The sequence below is a fragment of the Lutra lutra genome, chromosome 2, assembly GCF_902655055.1.
Source record: "Lutra lutra chromosome 2, mLutLut1.2, whole genome shotgun sequence".
NCBI lineage: Eukaryota > Metazoa > Chordata > Mammalia > Carnivora > Mustelidae > Lutra > Lutra lutra.
In genome coordinates, this window is record NC_062279.1 from 136,981,103 (window position 1) to 137,007,672 (window position 26,570).

At 37.1% G+C, this 26,570-nt stretch overlaps 1 protein-coding gene and 1 long non-coding RNA gene across 3 annotated transcripts in view; one reads left to right on the forward strand and one right to left on the reverse strand.

Annotated features, from left to right (window-relative positions):
- NAA15 (N-alpha-acetyltransferase 15, NatA auxiliary subunit) overlaps window positions 1-12,696 on the forward strand; it is an 83,110-nt gene extending 70,414 nt beyond the window's left edge. The window contains exons 17-20 of one of the 2 annotated variants that reach the window (XM_047718471.1): window positions 1,541-1,639; window positions 7,413-7,559; window positions 8,492-8,589; window positions 10,274-12,696. In XM_047718471.1, the coding sequence (XP_047574427.1) occupies window positions 1,541-1,639; window positions 7,413-7,559; window positions 8,492-8,589; window positions 10,274-10,474 (545 nt within the window). In that variant the 3' untranslated portion in view covers window positions 10,475-12,696. The remainder of the gene's footprint in view (window positions 1-1,540; window positions 1,640-7,412; window positions 7,560-8,491; window positions 8,590-10,273) is intronic. The other variant, XM_047718472.1, reaches the window with a different exon arrangement.
- Window positions 12,697-13,084: 388 nt separating this feature from the next.
- LOC125093406 (uncharacterized) lies at window positions 13,085-13,928 on the reverse strand. The gene is made up of 3 exons (XR_007125230.1): window positions 13,803-13,928; window positions 13,529-13,643; window positions 13,085-13,410 (listed from the first exon to the last, which is right to left on the reverse strand). It is a non-coding gene; the product is annotated as an uncharacterized LOC125093406 (long non-coding RNA).
- Between the last annotated feature and the right edge of the window lie 12,642 nt (window positions 13,929-26,570).

Here is a 26,570-nt window from a genome sequence, read left to right on the forward strand (position 1 = left end):
TGACGCATCCTGAAGGGAAGAGAAATTGGTTAGTAAGATCTGACAGAAGGTTTTTGCTCCAAGCAGTGTAACTATTCTAAAAGAGATTGAATAAAATGGTACCTCTATAGAGTATCCATTAAAAAATCAAGTTTATCCAAAGTAATTAATAATAATGTTGGGTAAAGGTTGCTATATAGCATTGCTTGGAAATAGGACACAAAACTATAGTTTGGTTTTAATTTTTATTAAGATATTTACATGGGTATGTAAGATAGAGAAAGGGCCAGGAAAAAATAGATAAAAAAATAACAGATGGTCTTTTGATGGATTTGAGTGATTACAGTGGTTTCCATTATATTTCTGTTTTCCAAAATGATTGTGTTGTAATTTGGAAAAGAAATTTAATAAATAGTCCAGTAATTTAGAAACTTTTAAAGAAAAGTTAACACAACTCCCCTTTTTCTTTTTCTTTCTTTCTTTTCTTTATTTAGAGAGAGCGTGGGAGCTGTGTGAGGGTTGGGGGGAGAGAGGGAGAGAGAATCTTAAGCAGGCTCCATGCATGGAGGAGCCCAGTGCAGGGCTTGATCTCATGACTCTGAGTTCATGACCTGAGCCAAAATCAAGAGTCAGACATGTAACCTACTGAGACACCCATGTGCTGCAATACAACAAATGTTCTTAAACAGAATCCTGAAGTATAAAAAAGCTGTTCTCCTTAAAGTGTGGAAGGGCAATCTGAATTCCTTACAATTGGCTTCTTGGTTGTGTTCTAACCTCTGAAGGGCTCTTCAGCATTTGGAATCCACTGTAGTTGTGTGATAAGGCAGTATTTTTAGCTTTCTGAGTGTTGGAGTAAGGGAAAAAGAAATGTCAGAGGAGCCTGGAGTTTTGAATTTTGTTATTTGGAGAATGGTACCAAATGGGGAAGTCTTAACAAAGAAGTGGTTTTTAGTTTTTAGATGGGCCTTGGAAGTGCAGTGAGTAATCAGGTGAAATTTCCATTCAACAGATGGAAACACTACTGAAGCTTGGGAAACATGGGGGTGTGAGTGTAGGGATAGTGTAGAAAGATGAGAAATCACTGAAAACATAACCTTAGTGAATATTGTACCTTTCGAGGAGGAAGCAGAACCAGGGATTGATTAGGAGAGGACACTCAAAGGAGGGAAACCATTTCATATGAATGTCACAAAACCCAAGAAAAGAGCTAGTCTGAAGTATAAGTAATGAAGTTTTATAAGTAGTGCAGAAAATCCATTCTATTAAATTAGGAGGTTAAGAAATGGCTTAAATTTTGTTTATATGGCATGAGTTCAAATATTATTGAATGCTATCTAAATTTTTTGTACTTCATAGAACATTTTTTTCTTAATATTGTGTGGAAAATATTAGCTAATGTTCTAATCTGAGGAAATCATTTGCTTCAGTCATGTTGCAGTTCACATATGATTGACTCTAAATTAGTTTCTCTATTTGTAATTCTCTAAATTAATCCTCCAAAGGAGGGCAGCTTATTTTATCAAATGATCAAAATATATCTTACTTTTTCTTTTTATAGAAAAGTTTCTTTTGATGCTACAATCAGTAAAGAGGGCATTTGCTATTGATTCTAGTCATCCCTGGCTTCATGAGTGTATGATTCGACTCTTTAGTGCTGGTATGTTTTTGTTTTACATTACTTAAGTATTTGATTACAGTAGTGGGTACTGACTGTATAAGTGCTCTATTTAACTTTGTCATAAACTCAATCGTTTTAAAGCTGATGGATTTTAAATTAGCTAAGGGGAAAAGCAGGATTCTTTTCTTTGTGATGAAGGTCTTTAAGTCTAGAAATGTTACATGATTTTGATATAGAATTGTTCAGTCCAAATAGAGAATCACCTTTGTTCCTGTTTCTAAAAAGTTACATGTAAGTTGAAACTTTGAATCATACTCATTGTGTAAAGCTTTTTAATAAATTGTTCTAAAATTGAAAAATCTCGTTGAAATTGACTAGCTACCTCCTTGCATATCTATCTTCAGAATTCCTGGAGTCATAAAATTTTTGTTACTAAATATAGATTTAAAAGAACTTTAAGGTAGTCACTACTTTTCAAATATTTTCATAGTAAGATCCATATATTACTTTTAATGTGAAGTAGCACTAAAGAATATGAGAATGTAAAAGGTAGAATTTTATGCTAATTATTTTTCATTTTATAGTTGAGAAATCTAGGACCTTAAAAGATTAAATGACTTAGTCAAGGTAACACAAATAATTAGTAATGAAGCAGGAATGAGAGCTCAGGTCTTCATATTATTCTTTATACTAAAGAGCTATACATTTAAAGTAAAGTATTCCTGTAGTCAAGTGATGGTGGTAGTTTTAATTTTTAAGTGATTGAATCTTTATAATAGAACAATCTGCAAATACTGTTAAATTACCTATCTCATTGCTGAATACTCAACATATGAATCCATACATATTTAAATAATGAGAGTAAATCAGGCATCCCAATCAGTCTTTTGAGAAATGCTAAATTGTCCTGATTAAGAACATTCTTTTGACTTCTGAGAAAAAATAAAACCTTACTTAAATTATATTTATGCTTGTCAAAAAAAATGATTCCTGTTCTAGACACTGAATCATAGAATGTTTCTCAGATTCTTAAATTATGAAATTAATAAATAACATAACCACCTTATAGAAAATAGAAGAAAGAATTGCTGTATTTATTTATTATTTTTTTTTAAAGATTTTATTTATTTTTTGACAGAGAGAGATCACAAGTAGGCAGAGAGGCAGGCAGAGTGAGAGGGGGGAAGCAGGCTTGCCGCTGAGCAGTGAGCCCAGTGTGGGGCTCGATCCCAGGACTCTGGGATCATGGCCTGAGCTGAAGGCAGAGGCTTTAACCCACTGAGCCACCCAGAAGCCCAGAATTGCTGTATTTAGAGAAAATAAAATTTCTAGTCTTTTTTTTTTGTATTAAACTTTTTGAAATTGTGAGTCAGAAGATGAAGGCCAAGAGTAATGGTCTTAAATCCATTCCTGGTTAGGATGGAGTGCACTTAAGCTGTTTTCAGAATTGAAAACACTTTACTCTGTGTAATCAGCTCTTTCCTAAAACGAAATAGTAGTAAAATAATACATAAAATTAAATACATAAAATAATACATAAAATATGTAGTAAAATAATACATAAAATTCTATGGATTTGGAAACTAACCTTTGAAATAGGAATTAAAAGTGGCATATCTGAATATATTTACTTACAGTATGTGTGTGGATTGATGAACATACGACTGTTTCCTTGGAACAGTTCTTTCAAGAATTAAAATGCTCTTGGACTTCAGAAGAACAAAGTCAGGATGGTCCTGATGTAAAAGTAGAATTATTTTGTGTCCCTGTTAGCTATACCCGTTGCTCCAGATGTTTAGCTGACAGCATTGTCAGGAAGAGAGTTACATAGTAATTTTGATTTTGACGAAATTTAGACAGTTAAGTGATAATTTGGAGTGATAAAGATGCACTGTCTCTTTAAAAAGCCTTCAAGAATTGGGTAGACTGCTTACTACCTCTGTTAAAAACAGGTGTGTACTGTATAAAAATATCTGTGAAACTACAAAGGCACAGAGTAGGGGCATCTTTGATATACCCCACAGGGTTCCTTTAACTAATATATTTGGTACTTAAAAAAAAAAAACAACACTAACTTTGAAGTAATTTTTCAAGAACACGTTTGTCATGTCAAGTTATATTATACTAACTCCTTCTTCACAAAGAAATTCTCAAAGTAACACCTTTCTGGGAAGTATGGGGATAATAAGGTGCATCAACACCTATTTTATTATAGAAACTTCTCCAAGTAAATATACTCATTTTAATCTGGTTATGAGCACCCTCAAAATCCTCCGAATATTGTTATACTACCAATGTAATTAGTATCTGCTACATAGTAATTTACCATACAGGTCATCTTCCTTTCCCCCTTTTAATTATGAAGATGATTTTCAAGTTTTTTTTTTTTTTTTTTTTTTAAGTTGTAGGACTTAGAGCAACTGAAACTACTACATTCCTGCTCGTGCTAAGTAAAAGATAGGAGCTTAGGTATTCAGTTGTTTCATTATTCACTTACATGCTTTTAAAATCACTGGTCATCTTGTTCTACAATGAATCTTTTGTCTTTTCCTCTGTCATTTGTACAAAATCCTTTTTTCTTTTATTTGCAGATTATTTTTCTTCTGTACTAATGTATTTCTCTCCTAAAAACTTCATTAATACTCTCATTTACCTACTTTACTGTTTTGAGTGGTAATCACTTTTAGGTTGTCCTTTAACTAGTAATGAGTAGTCTTTAGCTTACACAAAATACGAGCTTTTTTTTTTTTTTTTTTTTTTTTTTTTTTTTTAAGATTTTATTTATTTATTTGCCAGAGAGAGAAGCATGCACAATCAGGCAGAGTAGCAGGCAGAGGCAGAGAGAGAAGTAGACTCCCTGCCGAGCAAGGAGCCTGATGTGGGACTTGATCCCAGGACCCTGGGATCATGACCTGAGCCGAAGGCATCGGCTTAACCGACTGAGCCACCCAGGTGTCCCGAAAATATGAACATTTTCTACCCAAATTATAAACGAAAATGCCAGCTAGCCTGGGAATCCAAAGAAATTTTTTTTTTTTTTTTAAGATTTTATTTATTTATTTGACAGAGAGAGATCACAAGAAGGCAGAGAGGCAGGCAGAGGGTGGGGGAAGCAGGCTCCCACTGAGCAGGGAACCCGACCGATGTGGGGCTTGATCCCAGGACCCTGAGATCATGACCTGAGCCAAAGGCAGAGGCTTAACCCACTGAGCCACCCAGGTGCCCCAGAGAAATTCTTTTTGCTAAGAATCAGCCCCCTTTTCAATGCGACTGTTAACCATTGATGAGTGCTAACTTAATTTAATCTACTTTAGGATGAATCAACCATTATTTTAATTTTAAGATGTTGAAAGACTCAAATCAAAAGCCTTAGAGAAGGTTTTATTACCCTTCCCTCAAGTATTGCTTTTCCGTAATTCACAAGACATTGTTCAATCAGAAGTAGCAAGGGAGATAAATAGTCTGGGATTTTTTATTTTCCTAAGACCTCAATATTTTTTGTTTTAATCACTTTCAAAGGATTTTTAGATTGATCCGGCAGCCCACTAGTCTTTAGCAATAAAAGCTTATCTAATAGATTGTGACATTTGAGGTTGCTCCTTTCATAAAGATACAGGTAAAATTGCATTCTATAGAATTCCATACAACATTCTTAAGTTGTGCTGCAGCAGAATTTTGTTGTTGTTGTAATTAGTATCTTCCTGGAAATTACAGTTCCAATCTACATAACACAGGGGAGTAAACAGAGTCAGCCTCAAACATTTTATGATTTAGTGACAAATATTTTTGGAAATAGCTATTAATGGAAGTTGGAAGTTACATAAATATTTCCTCTTTATATATCCCGAATATATAGATTTTTTAATTGTGTGGGCTTTTTTTTTTTTAAAGCAGTTTTAATTTTGCTGGGAAGATTGTTTTAATCTGAGGAAAACATTTAATAAAGAGCATAAAAACATGAAAAGTTTAGCTTCCACCTGTAACCAACTGTAATGTAACTATATGGTTACTTTCCCATCTTCATATAGTGTCCGGAAAGCACTTAATGCAAACCAACAAAGCCCATGGAAGTAGCACATTTTATAGAAAACCTGTGGTTTTGACATAATGTTCACTGTAATTGGCTATAATCTATTTTACCAACTTTTCTTTCAGTTCTCTCTGTACTCCTGCTTCCCCTGAAAATCAAATACTGATAAATTGCAAAAGTTGAAAGTACAGCCATGATGGAGCTTAAGCTATATTCTTTAATAACTCATTTAATTGGGGAGAAAAGCCCTCATTTAATTGAACCATTCAATTCTATAGAATGATAGAAGAAATGTTATTTAACCAACAAAAGTCCTATAATTAATTATTCAGGTACATAATAATTATATGTCGAATATTTCATGTAGATGTTTGCTATCCAAGATTTCATGTTTAATTTTAAACTTAGGATAGTGATCCATTAGGGAGATAATGAAAGCAGTTTAGTAAGTCATTATTACCATTTGAAAATCTAAAATAGAAATAGAGTAGAAAATACCAGAATGCATAGCACAAAGTTAGGGTTAGTGTTCTGTGCAACTTTTGCTTCACATAAGGAGCTAAGTACATAGGATACATATTCATCAGTACAATATTTAAAAAGTGACCACCATGGTTTCTAACCATAAGGAAGATATATTTTCAATCTATGACAAAAGTAATAATAATTTGTCAAATTATATATTTAGGTATTATATAATTAGCTCTTTTATATATAACCTTTCTTTACTGTGATCATTTTAGGTTAGGTATTTCCTCAATTTTACAGATCAAGAAATAAGTTCAGAGAGGTTATGACTTGTCCAAGCCTAGATCCATACCCAGGTCTGTCTGGCTCAAAGCTTCAGACTCTCTCTCTCTATACCAAAATAATGATGGGAAAAAAGCACACCAAAATTCAGTCAGCGTTTGGGGCGGGGGGTCAGCTTTTCCATCTCTAAATCCCAAGCCCTGGAAATAAGATTATTATTAGCATGTAGTCATTACAGGAAAATACTTTGTTGATCCTTTAGAATTTATTATATAGTGATAACTCAGTTTAAATAGCCCCTGCAGGGGTGCCTGGGTGGCTCAGTGGGTTAAGCCTCTGCCTTCGGCTCAGGTCATGATCTCAGGGTCCTGGGATCGAGCCCCGCATCGGGCTCTCTGCTTAGTGGTGAGCCTGCTTCCTCCTCTCTCTGCCTGCCTCTCTGCCTACTTGTGATCTCTCTCTCTCTGTCAAATAAATAAATAAAATCTTTAAAAATAAATAAATAAATAAATAAATAGCCCCTGCAAATAAAGGTCAATGAAGTCAGTCATGTTGTCTTTTAAAATTGCTAAATTTTATAATGCCTTACTTGGGTATAGAAGATGGAGGTGAGGAAAATTCTGTTGTCTTCAGCACTGCATAATTACTGTGACAGTATTTATCAGGTAGGTGTCATCAAAGCCCCTACTTCACAGACTTGATTTGAAGTTGAGGGGGGCAGCCCTTTGGGCTTGGAAGGCTGCAGAATTAACATCTTTCATTATCTGTTTTGCTTTCTGTTTTTTTCTGAAAATGAATCATTTATCAATGAAATGTCTTTGAATGCTATTAGAAAATCATTAGATTATTCTGCTGACACACATTCTTTACATTTATATAATAAGCTCTTTAAATGTTGAATTATAAGTAGGTTCATCTAGTTTTTACATATAATTGCTGTATTTCATCAGACTCTTCCACGTAATTTTTTAACTTCTGCAAACTGTATCAGAGTATCTAACTACTAATTGAGTTTGTTTTTAATTTGTTCAGCAGTGTGTGAAAGTAAAGATTTACCTGATACAGTTAGAACAGTATTAAAACAAGAAATGAATCGTCTTTTTGGAGCAACGAATCCAAAGAATTTTAATGAAACTTTTCTGAAAAGGAATTCTGATTCATTGCCACACAGATTATCAGGTAATCACGTTATTTTCTTTTTATCTTAACCTTCTAAAACAATTTCAGTTTTTATCGTAATGAATCAGTGACAAGGTTACATATTTCTCATGGAAGAGGTATTGCAATTATCTCACATTTTAGTCTTATGAAAATAGGCAGCTTAAATATGCTTCCTATAAACTTTTAAATCTTTTAGACAAAAATTATTCCTGTGCAACAAGGTCAGTAGTTTTTCCTGGTTCAGCATTGTCTTTACAACAAAGCAAGTATACTGCATTTAGCTGTATATTACATATAGTGAAGGTGGAGAAGCATTCTTTTTTTTTCCTTTCTCCCTTCAGTGTGTTCTTAAAATTCACTTGGATGTGACCATCATCTTTTATTTCTCATGCTTATATAAGATATTAAACTAAACAATGCAGAACTAGAAACCTTTTCACAGGCGGGGGTCCATGCTGGCAGTCCAGAGTCTGGACTTGATGGGACCGTGTGGGTAGTGCATTAATAGGATGCTTTTAGAATACCTGGCTAAGAATGCAAGCAGCTTTGTATGCCTTTGTGGAATTCTGAATTCAGCTTTATGGCCCAACCATCAAGGTTGGATGTCTCCCTCCCACATCCCCATCCCCATCACATTTTGCGGAGTGTTCCCCTCAGCCCCAAATTATGTTCATTTTACAAAAGAAAACTATCCATGGTTCCGCTGCACAAACACAACTATTATTAGAATATTTTATTTCTTCATAGTTTTTTTACTTTAATCCTAGTTTAAGCTATTTTTGGTCTTTCAGGGTTTTTTTAAACAGTGTTTCAAATGACTGTTCCTATTTTTCTAATAAAGTGCCTCACTGAGTTCACATATATGTTACATTTTATATTTGAATGGATAGAGGATAAGATGCTGATTTTACTTTGAAATAAAACAGATTTCCTTTTTACTTGTCCTTTAGCTGCCAAAATGGTATATTATTTAGATCCTTCTAGTCAGAAACGAGCTGTAGAGTTGGCAACAACGCTTGATGAATCCCTCACTAACAGAAACCTCCAGGTAAAGAGTTTCTCATAATCTCTGTTAAGAGTACCTGATTACTTCTCTGTTTCTCTTTTAACGAGAATTTCTCTTTTTACGAAGAGAATAATTTTTACCCAGGTAACTTTTTTGTTAATTTATGCATACTGTTTACCAAACCATTATGAATACATATCAGAAACTAACCTTATCTTAAATTTATGTACGATTGTCTATGTGTGCACACACACATAGCAGGCTACCTGGCATTCAAGAGCTAGTTCCACATCTGTTACTTATTTTTTTCTAGATATATGTTTTAGTAAAATCATATATTCCATAGTTAATTTTAGATTTCACTTCATATCTGTGCATTTTTAAAAAAATTTATTTAGAGTGTGTATGTAAGTTGGGGAGAGGGGTAGAGGGGGAGGGAGAATCCCAAGCAGGGCAGCTCAGTCTCACCACCCTGAGAACATGGACCTAGCCCAAATCAGGAGTCAGATGCGCATCCGACTGAGCCACCTAGGCGCTGCCCTATCTGCATTTTTGAGCAAGCAGTGGTCTCTGTGAGGCTCTTTTTTTAAGATTTATTTACTGAGAGAGTGCACATGCATGCACACAGGAGTTGGGAGGGACAGAGGAAGAAGACAATCTTAAGCAGACTCTGAATGATCCCCATGCGGGGCTGGATAGTACCACCCAAGATCACTACCTGAGCTGAAACCAAGAGTCATTCGCTTAACTGACTGAACCACCCAGGCACCCGCTCGGTGAAGATTCTGACATGTTGAAGATGCATATGCCAAGGGTCAAATTAAAACACTCATTTCATAACTTGTAATGTAACATGAGATTAAATAGAGTAAAAGACAAATGGATGTCTTGCAAAATACAGATTCTAGTTTAGACTAAAAACAAAGGACATAGTGTTACTTCCTGTGATAATTAGCCAGACAAAATAAGCATTTGATATATTGCTTTAATAGCAAATAAAGTAAGTACCTTCAAGAAACATTTGACTTTTTGATTGCTAATATTTTAATACATCATTTAGATTAGAACATTTCTAGAGTGGCGAAGTTGTTGGATACTATATATCTGCAAACTACATAATGTTTTTTTAGGTGAAAAGATAAAACATAGGAAATGCAAGTCAACATATAAGATATTTTAAAATATAAGAAGATACAGTAAGGGGTTTGGTTGAAACGGTTGTCAGTTTTTATGAACAAATTTTTCTTGTGTATATGCCCTTTGGTTTGAGATTTCCTTTCCTGCTTCGTTAGTAGAGTACTACAATTTGAATACAAGGGTGAAAAACAATGTTTGATACTGCCAACTATCTCTAAGCCTCTTAAAAAACAAAACTGTGGAAGGTGTAAGTAACCGACGTTACCATAGAAAGTTGTGCATTTATATACAGGGCCAGCCTGGGCTGAGGCAGGGTTTCCACCTGTGTTTGAGCACTTGCTCAGAGTGAGTGGGTCTTTAAATGCAGCACCCTGCACACTTTGCTTGCAACAAAATTCATCCTTTTGTGTAAACCCTGCAATTCCAAAGAAACTAATTCTTACGGGATATATATGTGCAAGTGAAATGCTTTTGTGTATCTTAAATATGTGTGTTTTAGAAAAATCTGTGGATAATGAAATGTCTAATAAATTCACAGTACAAATTTCTTCTTTGACAAGTTATAACATGACCTTTTCTCTTTCTTTAGACTTGTATGGAGGTATTAGAAGCCTTGTGTGATGGTAGCCTAGGAGACTGTAAAGAAGCTGCTGAAGTTTATAGAGCAAATTGTCATAAGCTTTTCCCCTATGCTTTGGCTTTCATGCCTCCTGGATATGAAGAGGATATGAAGATCACAGTTAATGGAGATAGTTCTGCAGAAACTGAAGAACTGGCCAATGAAATTTGAACATCATTAAACAAGCAATTGGAATGACTTTGGACCATATCTAGTGTATAATATTTTTGTCACGCACCTGCTGCATTGCTCTAACTTACACAGAATGAGAAGAGTAAATGTTCTTGCCTTCAAATAGTGTTTTACGTTTTTTTATCCTGCTGAAAAAGTATATATAAAATATCTAACATATTACAGGATATAGGTTCAGTTTCTTAAAAAATTAAAAGCTGCTAAAATTGAGGGATTAAAAGAAGATACCTTATTCTATTCCTACCTACCCACCCATGTTTTTTAACTAATTTATATAAAATCTGGAGGCTGTTACAGCTAACAAAGCAGGTGTGTGGCAGAAATATTACTTTAAAATTTGTCTTGTGAGATTTTACTATATCTCAGACAGCAAAAACGCTGTTTTAGCACTGGATTCTTTCACTGAGCACAAAGAGTTGTTGGGGCTTTAGCATCTGACTGATTTTGTTACGGGGTTGATTCTGACCATAGGAAGTATGCAATGTGAATCACTATTTACAGAGAAACCTACAACAGATGCTTGATGTTGTAGAAGCTGGGACATATAGATACCAAGCAGAACTATAAGAAACCTAGAGGGTGTTCAATACGCTTGTTGTGTTTCCAAAATTCACTGTACATGATCAGTTTGGTGTTCTTGTACCACAGTTTTTAACTGAAGGAACCAGTTGGAACAATCTCAATTTTAACTAAAACTTGAAGAACTAAAATAGCAATGCAAACCTTTCAGCATTGTTTTGGCCAAACTTGTTAAAACTGTAATGCAAGAACCAAATGCACTGTGATGTGGCACCAACTAATTAGCACGCATGAATTTTTTCACCCAAGAGTGAAAAAAGAAAATCTACCGTGGCTTGAAGTTAAAGAGCAGAACTCCTGACTACCATTCTATGACTGATCAAGAGACTAATAGTTTAAAACCTCAGCAGGCCTTGTTCACGATATGCAGAAAAAAAGTGCTGCAGTTTAGATACCTCTGGAATTTTTCCACAGTGTCACAGGTTTGTAATACTTGAAGCCCTACATTTCTAAGAATATATTTCTTGCTCAGTCGTTTCAGGCAAGCCCAAGACTTTGTAATTTTTAAAGGGCCCAAGATTTTTTTTTCAATAACAGACCAGCTTCTTTTTCCTGCAGTTACAGATGTAATTTCCTTTTTGTTGTCAAACATAAGGTACCAAATATGATGCAATAAATTGTTTTGAAAAACAGTTGTGTGAATATTTCAACTAATCTGTGTTGGGCTTCTGTGAAAATACACAGGTGGAAACAGAGGTGCAAGCCAGAGGCAATGTAACTTGCTGTACAACTAGTGCTGATGGGAGCGTTTAGGATGGGCCAAGTGCCGATGTCAGGGGAACTCCGTAATGCGGGTGTAGTGCCTCTCCTGCATTAAGATTTCATCGAGGGCTAGGATGGTGGCAGGTACTATGAATGTAATTCCTAACTCATCATTTGAGAGGAAAACTGAATACTGCGATTTTGATGGAGAAAACGAGCCTTAAAATGTTAAACCTATATACTGAGATCCGGCCTCAGGCTCAATATTCTCATTGCGTTTGCAAGATCCGAGCAAATTAAGTGACTCAATTGTATATATAATTGACCTTTTTGTGGTACTTTAAGTTTATAAGACGTATATTCTAAAGGGAATTTTCAGGAGACCTTCTGCTCCTACTGACTGAACAGTTGTGCTAAACTCAACCTTTCATAGTACGTGACCTGCATTCCGCGTCCCAGTCTGACGAATTAGTGATGTAAAGAGAAGTACAAACTGAACTCCAGTGCTTTGTTATGTTTTTTTAACTGGCCCTGTCTCAGGAACATCTTAACAGATGGCAAAAAACAAACAAACTTTTTTTCAACTTCTCCTATGAGTGGCAACTGAAGTTCTTATTGTTGGGAAAGAACACTAGTGCTACCTCTGCCACTACTGAGGTGTTGGGAGGAGGCACCAGCCATATAATAGGGGTATATGTGTGAATTATGTTCAAACTCTACTGTATATTGAAATGAAATTCATATATTTGTCTTGATAATGTTCAAATGATGTAGATTGTCTTAGAATGAAAATTCATAAATACTCAGAACTCTTGATGCAGATGCCACCCGTGAGGAGCTAAATTCCTAACATGTATATTGTACTCCAACCCAATTTTACTGGAACTATTGAATAAATATTTTATTTTCTTTCAGGTTTACTTGATAGTGGATACATTGTCTGGTGTCAGAAGATCTTGACAGGGTTCATTTTATGTCCAGACAGCAACCCTAAAGCATTGTACTGTACTGTCTTGCTCTGAGTAGTATCAACTGGATCATCTCACATTTGCCTCATTCACTCTATTAATTCCAAATGATACTGTGGGGGAAAACAGGGTTAGAAAAACAAGTGGGGGGCGGGAAATGCAGTGATGTTGTATTCTAAACAAGTGCCTTATGTTTATTGCTGAGAACTGGTGTTATCAACCCTTTTCAGAAGAAAGGGTCCCTTGACCTGTATTAACATAGGAAAGTAAAGTTATTTTTGTTTTTCTTTATATTTACTACTCTTGTCATTTCTCATTTAAAAATTAAATTCTGACTAGGTTAGTTTACTCAGCTTTAATTAGATGGTTGAGTCCTACATTTTCAACATTTTTCTATATTTATTATGCACAAAGTGTGATCTATAATAGTATGGCTAGAAGTAGTCCCAATATTAGGGAATAGCTTTTCTGTGGGTTTTATCAGGCCCTTGTTTTCCAGTGATGTTTGTACTCCATGGTGTGTTGCTGTTAGAGCTGTGAAATTAAAGCTGTGATTGTAGGAGGAGGCCAGAAATTGTGGTCTAGTTTCAGGTAGGTGGTGATAAATTCAGGGAGGTCTCTCTCCTGCACAATTTCTAGGAATATTCCAGTTGCCATGTGTAGAGTCTGTTTGGGAAAAGGTAAAAAGTGAAGTGTTAAATTTTCTTACAAGATGATGTGTCTAGTAACTATGAGCCTTAAATTTTGAAATAACTCTAAGAAATGAGTTCCAAGAAAGACTGACCTGTCAGATGGAAGGTGGTCTTCGTGTTCTAGCTCATGCTCCACTTGAAGTTATAGGCAAGCTTTCTTGATGCCATCCAGCTACCATCTAAACTTTGTTGAATCTACTGCCGAAACTAAATTAAAAACAAAGTCACATGAAATGGCTGTATTGCCCCATAAGGAGCTGAAACCTTAGGTTTTGTTCCAATTTTGATGATTAAGAAATCTCACTACTTGTAGCAATAAAACATTTTTGGAAAAGGCCATTGTTCTTTATTGAATTGCACTTTCACCTTTTTTAGTATACAGCCTACAGGGTGGATGTTAAAAGTATTGGTAGTGTGCAGAAGGTTTGGGAGAAAATGCTCATTTCAATAAAGCAGAAGAGTATCTTACATACTGTAGGTTATATAGCTGAGTTAACACTGCTACTACCTCCATCAAGTTCTGCTCCTTTTATGATGACATAAAGGTAGGCAGGAAGAAAGGGAGCAGTATGGGGTAGAAAGTGGGTCTTCACGGTTTGCAGCCTCGGTTTATCCAGTTGCCTTTGGAATGACACCATCTTGGGACTGTAGCCAGAAGAAAAAATTGGTACTGTTGATATCAGAATTTTTACCAAATTGTCAGTGATAGTTAAGCTTGCAATATTAATGTTCAGTGCTCTTCCTAGAGTGCTAGATGCCAAAAACAATATGGACTGTTTTAAGGTGGCTTGTAAAGCAAAAGTAAAGTTGGTACTTGGCAGTCTAACAAAGACTGTAATGTAGTTCTTGTATTTTTTTATATTAGGTCTTGTGTCTTTTTTAACAGTCTGTATTATTTCACACAGGTGGTACAATTCTTAACTAAAAAATAGTGATCTTGAGCCTGAATATGTGATGAAAATTTTCCTGTGATGTATATTCTGCTGTTGCTAAATCAGCTTGGTCTCAGTAAGTTCAAATTATCCTCTCATTTAGAAACAACATAGGAGCAAAGAGATTTGGGGAATATGATTTGGGTCCCCTGGCTTGCTTTCAGCTAATAATTACATTTGCCTTCTATATCTAGTTGTGCATTGTCTTAACAAACAAGAAGCCTTTCTCCACACCAGTCTGTGTTATCTTTCCAGTCCACTATAGTTTCCTAATGGGCTTTTATGAACTTGCCACTTGTTTAATCTGCCAGTTTACCAGGTCCATTGCTTAATGCTTGATGCTTGATCACAATTGAGATAGGTGCTGGGTTTTCTAAAGTGTTTTTCCAGAACTCTGGTGTTTCTTCATTAATAATGAGTAATTAAATTAGCTACCACTTTTTTTCTTTATTTCAAACTACTTACTTGCCTTCTAGTAGACAGACTACTGTTTGATATCTTTAAAAATGAAAAGGGAGCCATTTAAAGAAGTAAAAAATAAACATCTCCCATATCTTATATTTGAAGTTCTGAACTATGGATATATAAAATGCAAATTCTTCCCTTCATTAACTTCTAATAAAATTTACTATGCATTAATAACAGTAGTGGAAGTATTCAGAAACGTGTTCAGCTGGCATTTTTTACTGTTAAGCATAATTTGCTTAGATCTGATTTAGGGTATTCCCATTCATCTTGTGCTTCTCTCTTGGTCTTTGGGAATTTCCTCAAAATACCACAGATCATTATATTTTACTTATTCTAAGTACATTTCTCACATCTAATTTTTGTTTCTTTCCTGTAGTTTGTCATTGCAATGGTTGTGACTGGCCTTGTAGGAAGCAGATGACTGGAGGACCATCCTCTAACTTTTTCAGTTGCCTGTTCATTGTCGCATAAGTTAGCAGTGAATCTACTCATCCTTCATGTCTTTAGCAACCAGCCACCCAGGTAACATCCCATCCCGTGGAATTAAGTCACTACAGAGATTGTCATTCAGTGGTTGCTTTTCATCTTTCCAACATTTTAAAGGGATTGGTAACACACACACCAACCACCTGTCTAGAGAGCTCTGTTGTCTATAGCCTACTGTCTCTACTTTTAATCATTACAAGTAAGGAGACACTGGGGTAAGGTCTGCAATGGTTAGCTCTAGTCACATGACCTACAGCCAATGTTCATCACAAGGAGAAGTTGTGGTCCACAGTTGATCTTAAGGTAGGCAATTTAATCCTTTTATGTCATAAATTTAACCCTGTTTATTAAAGTTTCAGGGGCACTATTTTAAAAAGACAACCCTCAATACCTGGGCCTACCTGCAAAGATTCTGATTTGAATGATCTGGAGTCAGGCCTGGGCATGGGTTGTTGTCTCCTTTCCCCCATACCCCACAGTGATTTTAAGGTATAGCCAACGTTGAGGACCACTGTCTTTGAAATTTAAAATATTTTTTAGTACTGAGTTTTTCCCTTAGCTTGAAGAAGGAAGCAACTATGTAAGTGCAAAAAGATGAACTTTCCCCCATCTTAACATTAAGGGGAAGAACTTAGGTTTGAATTTTCTGTCAAGACCTTTGTCAAGCTTCTGTCAAGACTCTTCAAAGTCTATGACAGACTTTTCCCTACTTAAATCATGCTGCTACTATACTACCAGAGATGCTGGCATTCAAAGAAAAAAAATCAATAGTTTTATTGGATGTCATGGTAACTTGTCTTCATTGAAGCAAGTTTTAAAACATAATTGCCATGGATAGATAGATGCTTGAATTTTTGAGTGGATGAGTACCAAAGCAGAGCATGGACTTTTAAATAAGAATGGGTGCTAGAGTGTACTCCCTGGAAATCCATGCATACCTAACCCCCAATCAAATACATGTGTTTTTTCTCCCTAAAGGACATTTTATATAAATGAGTGGATTACTGTTAACAGATCAGATGTGAAAAGAACCATGATTCTTGGAAAGACAGAATTCAAAGCTAAGTCTTGGCCTGTTAGTGTAGAACCTGGAAAGGAGCTTTACATAACATGCAGTCCTATATCAAACTAAAACCTGCTTTGTGAGATCTGTTGAAATAACATTCTGGGTAGATAACCCAAAACTATCCAATCTAGTATGGGTTTTTTTAGTAAAATAGGAATTGTTTTATAGACAAGCCTCAATTCTGTCTAGCTTGTTCTTGGCTGGTTAAAGGATTTGATAAACGAGTCTGGTTTTAATACTGTTCGTCACCATTCTTGAGTTCCTAGAGGTGGATGATCTTCCCTCACCTTTGCAAACTAGAAAATCTAAATTGTTTTGGTCTTTTCACATAGAAGCCTGGCCTTATGTGTTAGTTACTTTTCTCTGATCCTTGTGACTAAATGCCCACTTTGTGGCTTGGTACAATAGTGTGATGTAGTTGAGAACATAAGCTTGTAGGTGAGACAGAACTAGGTTTAACTCCTGGTTCAGTTCCCTTAGGCAAGATAATAAGAATTTCTAGTTTATAGTTGTTGGAAGGATTAAGTAACATATATACTGTATAGAAAATGATTAGCACAAGGCCTGACCTGACACATAGTAAGCATTCATTATAAATACTATTATTTGCAAAAGGATGTTCTTTTCTGTTTGAGTATTTGACTTGGTTATCCTTATTTGTTGACTGTAGTACATTGGGCCAGCATATTCAGGAAATAGTTTATAATCTTTATCTGAATACTGACGGCTCAGTTTTTTTATTTTTTTCCCTAGTATTTTACTTCACATGAGAACTTTACATTGTTTTGCCTTTTCTCACAGTAGAAAAACCACCTGTAATACCTACATCCTTCAGTGATCATTTTGACATTCTTGGAAATGTTTACTGGTGTTAGCGAACTTGACAGATTTCTGCAGTTTAAAGTTATTTAGAAGGTGTGGAATTAGGCCAGTTCCAGTGTCCTTCCAGTGTCTATCCAGTAGTTAATGAATGCCTACTACCCCCAGGAATTGTGCTTCATATTGGAAATAGATGACCTAGTCCTTGCTCTCACATTTTTTACAGGCTAGTAAAGGAGACAGACAAATCAAGAAATGAGTGCAGCAGCAATTTATAAAGCCCTGGAGTCAGTACTCATTTCTTTTTGAATGGGCTAGGAAAAGCTTGACATAATATTCCCTAGAGCTTGGAAAGATAAAGATCAGTTTCCTAGACATATAGTAGGTAGGTAGCATGTACTTAATGGCACAGATACATGAAACATGTATTCAGGGACTATGTTAACTAGTGAGAATAGAATCTAGGAAATGAGGCTGGGGCTTGGATTAAAGTGTGTTAGATTTATTAGAAGGCTCAGTTTGGCTTTGTGTAAACAGAGGACAGTTATTGAAGAAAGAGGGACGGGTAAATGAGAGAATTCTGCTCGCATTGTGATCATGAGGGCGGGGAGAAAGATTGTAGACGCCAAAGCTAATTACAACACTCAAGTTGAGCTAATGAAGAATAGCTATCACTGAGTTCTTACTGTGTGCCGAGCAATGTAGGGAGCACTTTGCATTTGTTAGCTCATTTAATCCTTGAAGAGAACACATGATGTAGATATTGTTCCCATTTAACAGAAAACTTGATTATAATTTGCTCATGGTCACACAGTTTATAAGTGATAAAAATCTGCATTCAAGCCCAGGTGCGTCTAACTCTAAAGTGCTTGTTTCTGATCAGTATAACCTCTGGCAAAAAGTGGTAAGGACAACAACAGTAAGTATGGGGAGGAAAGCAAGATACAAGAGATGTTAAAAAGGTGGGACTTACAGGTCACCTGGGTGATTCAGTTGGTTAAACATCTGCCATTGGCTCAGGTCTTGATCCCAGAGTCAGGCTCCCTACTCTGCAGTAAGTCTGCCCCTCCTCCCATTCATTCTCCCAGTCTCTCTCCTCTCTCTTCAAATAAATAAAATCTTAAAAAAAAAAAAAATCAGCTGACTTGTTGGAGGGGAGAGGGCAGTGGATGGAGAAGTAAAAGTTAATGATGTCCAGCGTTTGGGCATGAAACACTTTGTCTTTGAGAGTATCATTAAGCAGTAAGAGTTGGGAAGAAGAAATTGAGGGGGAAAGAGAGGTCTTTTCAGAATGAATTTTAGTTGTTTATAGGACATGTAAGTCCCATAAGATTAGTAGGCAGCTAGGCATATAGGTCTGAAGTTTAGAAGAGAGGTGACTTGTAGATTTGAGGAATTAGTTGTGAGTAGTGTAAGCTGGACAAGACTGCTCAAAAGAGAATAAACAAAGATGATGACCTGCAATGCCAAGAGAAGTGGGTAGAGGAAAAGAAACTAACATAAGAGACCAAGAAATAATAGAAAGTTAGGAGTAGAAGATAATAATGTTGGGAAATCAAAGTTCTGCAACAATTAGGATCAATGGGGTCAAAATCAAGTTATTAAAATTTGTGTTAGTCAAGATGGTAACAGAGGTCTGAATATCAGATGTTGGCGGGGATGTTGAAAAAACATAGAACTCTCAGGTACTGTCTTCAGGAGTATAAATTGATAGTCATTATGAGGGCAATTTGGCAATATTCATTTACTAAAATTAAATGTGTGCATATGAACCAGCAATTCCACTAGGATATACACACACACATATATATGCCCTGTAAATATTCCTACGTATTTGCCAGAGAGACATGGAAGAATGTTCATCACAGTATTGTTTATAATAATGAAATTTGGAAATAAAGTGTCTGTAACATAAGAATGAATAAGTTGTGCTATATTTTCATTTAATGGAATGCTGTCCAGTTAAAATGAGTAAGCCAGCATTAAGTGAATCATTTACCCTCCAAAACAGTGGTGATTTAAAAAAAAAAGAGCAAGTTAATGGCGTATTATATTTCTTATATGTATATTTATTAATGTAAGACAATACTGTGTGGTTTATGGATATATTCATTTAAAGTAAAGTTTTAAAGGGGTGCCTGGCAGCCTCATTCAGTGGGACATGTGACTCTTGATCTTGGGGTTGTGAGTTCGAGCCTCACATTGGGTATAGAGATTACTTAAAGATAAAATATATTTTTTAAAGATTTTGTTTATTTATCTGACAGAGATCACAAGTAGGCAGAGAGGCAGGCAGAGGGCGGTGGGGCGTGGGGGAGCAGGCTCCCTGCTGAGCAGAGAGCCCGGATGACAGGCTCTGTCCCAGGACCCTGAGATCATGACCTGAGCCAAAGGCAGAGGCTTTAACCCACCGAGCCACCCAGGTGCCCCTAAAGATAAAATCTTAAAAAAAAAAAAAAAAGTAAAGCTTTAAAAACGGGTTTGGGAATTATAAATCCAAAATTCAGGACCAGGGTTCTCTTTATAGGAGGGAAAGGCACATAGGTAGCCATACTTTCTACTAAAAAGTATTCTTCAATGTGGCAAAACATTAAGATTTGATGTCCTTGTTAATTTTGGGTCTATATAAGATACTTTGTTGAAGTTAAATAATTTTATTGATTTTTTAAAAAACAATTTTATTTGTTATGCCCCACTAAAAAAATAGATAAAAATGCCCCTACAATTGAAACAAAATTTCCTCTTTTTAGGGGGGAGGGGCAAAAGGAAAGGGGAAGAGAATCTTAAGCAGGCTCCATGCCCAGCACAGAGTCTGACATGGGGCTTGATCTCACAACCCTGAGATCATGACCTGAGCTGAAATCAAGAGTCAGATGGTTAACTGACTAAGCCACCCAGGCGCCCCAAATTTTGCTTTGATATTTTTATTGATGTACCAAGAATGAGAAAATGAAGGGACGATCACCAGGGTATGTGACATAATTTTTCAGGAGGAAAAGTGGCTCCCATAATATCTAAATTTATTAACTTTTATAATTACTCATATGTAGGTATAATCATTACAGAATATCTCAGAGATGTTAAATGACTTGCCGAGGGAACCCGCTAATAGTAGTGCGAGTGGTGCATTAGGTATTCAGGTTACAGACCTGTAGATGTTAGAACAGGAACTTGAGCCCAGGTTTTTTGTTTCAAGGCACACAAAACTATGTATGGTGTGTTCCTGGATCCTACTGTTTTGCCCAGAGAGCTATTAGTGAAGTTAAATGTCTTGTGCTATTGAGAAGTCCCTTAGAAGAAAGAATTGTTGAAATGAGATATGGATATTTTCTTAAGTATACATTTTTATACAGTATCTGTTTATCCCCCCCCTCCCCGCTTTTTAAAGATTTTATTTATTTATTTGACACAGAGAGAGAAATCAGTAGGCAGAGAGGCAGGCAGAGAGAGGGGGAAGCAGGCTCCCTGTTGAGCAGAGAGCCTGATGCAGCGGTCGATCCCAGGACCCTGAGATTATGACCTGAGCCAAAGGCAGAGGCCTAACCTGCTGAGCCACCCAGGCACCCCTGTTTATCCCTTTTGATACATACCACATACTTAATGCTGATAGTGCTTTATGTTTCAGACTTATCTTTTTTTTTTCCCCATAAGCCCCTGTTATGCTGGCATTTGGATTTCCTTTTGCAGTGATCACCATCTTTAAAATGGTGAAGATAAATGTTTAAGTTCATTTACCAATTCCATAAATTAGAACTACAATCCCTGTATCCCTCAAGTGAAACACAGTGTCCTGCAAAAGAAACTACACTAGTGGATAGGATACCGGCAGTAACGTGGTCAAGAGCTGTAGGTTATAGATGTATTAATTATCAGACATTGCCAGGCTTTCTTGTCTTTGTACCTTGATCATGTTAACCCTTCAAATCTCAATTTTTAAAATCATTTTCTAGGAGATTTCAGCATTCAAGTGGATGATCTGTCCAATACCCAAATATCACAGTTCCCAGGCCACGTCAACCCATTCCCTTGGCCATATTCCCTACTTTGTTATAGAATAGTTCTGAGTGATTTCAGTACCCTTCTCCCATCCATATTATCCCCAGTATGCCTGATCAGAATCTCATCAAGAGCTCTATTCCTGTAATACTGCCTTCCAGTTTATTCTTGGTCACATTTCTTCCATATCTGGCCTTGATCTCTTAATTGGTCACATGACCTGCTCTCTCACCAGTGCTTCCCATCCCCTTCCATATTTTTCCTTTCCTGGTATCTTTCTCCCAAAGCACATTTCTAGAACGGTGCTGTATTATGCCTGGCATCAATACCCTCAATTCCCTTCCTCCTTGTCTTTCTCCTCGATCTGACATCCAACTCACAATTCTGGATCAGTCCTATAATATCTGGCCCTATAAGCCATTCAGCTAAGATACTAGAAACAATCATAAAACCACTATACTTTTATGATTTCCAAACTCATTTTGGTAGCTAACACCACCATTAATGCCTTTGTCTTCTATTTCAGAATGTCTCCATTCTCTTTAAACCCCCTTTTCACTCCTTCGTACTTCACAATAACATCAACTATTACTTCCTACTTCACAAAAAATAATGAGGCCATATAGTAAAAAACCTTTCCTTTCACAGCTATAAATTTATTTGTAACCATTCCCCTGTTCCCTTGATTTCTGAGAAAAGGTATTTTTTTCAAGGGCCATCTTTCTGGTCTCCTTTGGGACCTGGCTCCAATTTTCTTTCCCCTTCTCTACAAGCTCCTTTTCATTCAAATTGTCATCATACTCAGATCTCTCAAATATCATGACTCCTCTCTCTCTTTTTTTTTTTTAAAGGAATTTTTTTAAAAGATTTTATTTTATTTTTTTTTTAAAGATTTTATTTATTTATTTGACAGACAGAGATCACAAGTAGGCAGAGAGACAGGCAGAGAGAGAGGAGGAAGCAGGCCCCCTGCTGAGCAGAGAGCCCGATGTGGGGCTCGATCCCAGGATCCCAAGACCCTGAGATCATGACCTGAGCCGAAGGCAGAGGCCTTAACCCACTGAGCCACCCAGGCGCCCCATGACCCCTCTCTTTTTAATGCTTATTTCTTTCTGGTTTCTGCCCTCTATCTCTCCTTTCCATCTTACCTCCAAAATATTTTGAAAGAGAGATTCTCTTGAAGTCTATGTCCTCATCTCCAATTTCTTCAGCTTGTTCCTTGGCTTCAATTCCCACCGTTCTGTGGAAACTAATTTTGCTAAGAGATGATGTCTAATAACAAAATCTAGCATTAGAATTTGTGTTTATAATAGTTTTCAGTAATGGTAATGTTTTCCCTAATTTTACTCGGGAGGAGTTACTCTTCAACCTGAAGTATAATATTTTAACTGGGGTATAAGGTAAGTACAGATAGATCCTATATTCTTGGTTTCTAATTGTAATACTTTAGCAAGAAAGAAAGCCTGGCAGTTCCCATTCCTTTCCAAAGCTCAGAAACGTATTTTTCACTTTTTTTGTGAAGCATCCCTCACCATTTTAAGCCACAGTGATGCCCCCTTCCTGGAAATTCAACCACTGTCTTACTACTCACATGAAAACATCTGATTGTAACAGCTCAAGTTTGTATTTAGTTCTTGATTTACTTGGCATTTTTATTTATTGAGATCTTTGCTACCAAACTGGGTTTTGTACCTGGCACCTTGTATTTTTCTTATATACTTTATTATCCTGACCATAAGTCCTTGCACAAAGGAAATGCTCACTGAATATTTATTAAGTGAATGACTTTTACCTCACCTAGAAATGTATTATAAACTTCATGTATGCCTTTAATTTGATTAGCAGAAGGTAGATAATTTCTATCATCAAAATCAGCCTGTAAGATATCAAAAAGAATTGTATTTCCATATTACTTGACATTGTCACGGTTTTGTGTATGACCAGCTAATGGATTGCTTCAAGTAATAATATGTTAGACAACAGGGTTGGGCCTGATATGTGGCTAAAGCACAGGTTCAGGAACTCTGTCTTAAAAGTTTATCTACTGGTAATAAAGCTTGGTGAGACTAGTTCACATGAACATCTGAATAAATTAGACTGCCAGCTTAAATATATTAACTTACCATAAGAAAGGTCATCATGGGACGCCTGGGTGGCTCAGTTGGTTAAGCAGCTGCCTTCGGCTCAGGTCATGATCCCAGCGTCCTGGGATCGAGTCCCACATCGGGCTCCTTGCTCATCGGGGAGCCTGCTTCTCCCTCTGCCTCTGCCTGCCATTCTGTCTGCCTGTGCTTGCTCTCCCTCCCTCTCTCTCTCTGACAAATAAATAAACAAAATCTTTAAAAAAAAAAAAAGAAAGGTCATCGTACAGGGTGACTAATCCACTTTAAACAAGTCATAGTTCAGAAGATGGCTCAGTGAGCCAACATAAGCAACCAGAAAGTGCTCAAAAAAGATCACCAGTCGGGATGCCTGGGTGGCTCAGTCAGTCAGGCCGCTGCCTTTGGCTCCGGTCATGATCCCGGGGTCCTGGGATCGAGTCCCGCATCGGGCTCCTTGCTCGGCGGGGAGCCTGCTTCTCTCTCCGCCTCTGCCTGCTTGTGCGCTCTCTCTCTCTCTGACAAATAAATAAAATCTTAAAAAAAAAAAAATCACTAGTCATTTCAATCTGTATTTTGGACTATAGGAGCTTTCCTCCTGGAGCTTAATAGCTGGAAAGTCTTAACTGTTCATGTAAGGTTAGAAATTAGGTAAGTCATAAAAGAAAAAGCTATGCTTTTTAGAATTTGCCACAAAGTCAAGCATATCGTGGGCTTTTAGAAATTAAATCAGTATGTGAGTACTGCTCTAGGTCAGATATTTAACTGATAAGACTCCATCCCTACTTGTAGTAGCTGTATGTCATGGGCCCAGGATCCTACACCTGGAGGAAACCTCGTGTTTGCTAAGGAGCAGTTTCAGCAGCTTACATGGTGTTTCCATGTCTCCAAGGTACAGGCACCACTTGTTTTATTTTTCATTTTGAATTTGGGTGTTGCGAGAGAAATTCAGAGGCTGAATTTCAGAGGTTAGGTTCAGTGAAATTTTTAAACAATTCAGGGTTGTAGGATCTCTCCACAATATCTTTACTGCTGTTGTCAAGTCCTTATAGACAACTCTAATTCTTCTATTATGTAATAGCCAATACTTGGAAATGGTCAGAACTAAATTCAAACCTCAAGGATGAGTTCTATGCCAGGGTTCTGAAAGAATAATCAACCCAGTAGGACACCAAGGTGGAAGTAGAAAAGGTAGTCTTCTCAAGGGAAAGCAATTTTTCATTAAAGCCAAGAGATAGAAGGAGTATTTTGTTGCACGGATGAGAAAAATAGGTGAGTTAGTTTTGAATCCGCAGGATTTCCAGAGGACACAGGGATAAAGAGCAAGAAGAGCTAGGGCTTAGGAGGATTGTAGGGCAGAATGGGAGAGGATGGCCACTTGGAGAGCCTTGTACTGGGGAATTGCTGAGTATGATAGGGAAGTGAGGATTAATGGATCTTACAGGTCTCAGGCCATACTTGGAAATGATATTTGAGGACTGGCCCAAGGCAAAGGCCTGGGAGGCATCAATTCTGAGGAAGGGAACAGTTGGCAACAGTTGGCAATACATCTCTTTCTATCCTAGCTGGTGTTAGAGACATAATGCTACTAGCAACCTTTATTCAAGTTTCTTTTGCTTATTCAACATATATTGATTGAGCATCTCTTATGTCCCAGGCATGATGCCTGATTGTAGGGGTGAGGTTACAATGGTATGCGATAGGTACAGCCTCAGTCCACAGGAAGCATAAAACAGTGTGAGATACAGGCTAGTTACAATGGTCTGAATGTGTTCCACCCACATTCATATGTTGCAATCCTAATCCCCAAGGGGACAGAATTTGGAAGAGAGGCCTTTGGGAGGTTATTACGCATGAGAGTAGAGCCCTCATGAATGGGATTAATGCTCTTACAAAATGGGCCCTCGAGAGAGCTTGCTTACCTTTTCTACCATGTGAGGTTACAATGAGAAGTCTGTAACCCCAAAGAGGGTCCTCACTCACCACTGGCACCCTGACATTAGACTTCCAACCCGAACTGTTAGAAATAAATGTCTGTTGTTTACAACTCACCCAGGTGTGATGTTTTGTTATAGTAGCCCAGATGGACTAAAAAAATAGAAATGTGGGGCGCCTGGGTGGCTCAGTGGGTTAAGCCGCTGCCTTCGGCTCAGGTCATGATCCCAGGTCCTGGGTTCAAGCCCCACATCGGGCTCTCTGCTCAGCAGGGAGCCTGCTTCCTCCTTTCTCTCTGCCTGCCTCTCTGCCTACTTGTGATTTCTCTCTGTCAAATAAATAAATAAAATCTTTAAAAAAAAAATAGAAATGTAAGACGATTATATTTTATATTATGATAGGAGAAGCTCAGAGTGTAATGAGAATATGCGTAATTGGGGTGGGACACATAACCCAATTTAGGAAGATCTAGGAATGCTTCATGGAGGGAATGCCGTATAAGCTGAGTTCAAGTGTGAAGTAGCCAGATGAGGAGAGAGCGCAAAGAACAGGTGAAGAGGAAGCAGGATTATTTTAGGTGGAGGACAGCATATGTAAAGTCCCAGAGCAAGATGAAAAAAGGCTGAGACATTGAAAGAAGCTTGTTTCTGTCTTACAGGGTTGCCGTGAGGTTTAGCTGTGTCTGAAGAGAGTAAGTGTCCCATATATATCAGAAATTACTTCTGTGCCTAGAGCATAAAACTGAGGGTAAGTGTGAAAGGAGGTGAAAAATAAGGCTATGTGAATAAGCAGAAACCAAAGTAGAAGTCCTATAAACCATGATACCAGGCATTTAGTCTTAATCCAGGAGTCGTTGGTAAACCACTCACAGATGGTGAATAGGACGGTAAATTTCATGCATTTTAGGAAGATGGGCCGAGACTAGCGGCAGGGAGACAAGACAGAGGATTGTTTTAATTGTGGTCTGAGTTAGATAGGGGCAGTGATGATGGAGAAACATGGATGGATTTCAAAAGATACTTAGAAGATAGATACATTAGTTTTCCTAGGACTGTATAACAAATGACCACAAACTTGGTGATAAGGATAGAAATTTGTTCTTTCGCAATTTTGGAGGCCAGAAGTCTGAAACCAAGGTGTTGATTGGGCTGGGCTGGCAGTCCTTAGTGCTCTTTGGCCTTTGGCAACATGACTTCCGTAGCTCCTGGCATCTCAGGGGCCTGAACAGGGCCTTCTCTCCTGCTGTTGGATCTCAGTTCTCCCTCTCCTTCCTCCTCTTCTTTCTTATATAAGGATACCAGTCATATGATATCATCTTCAGATCCTTAATCAC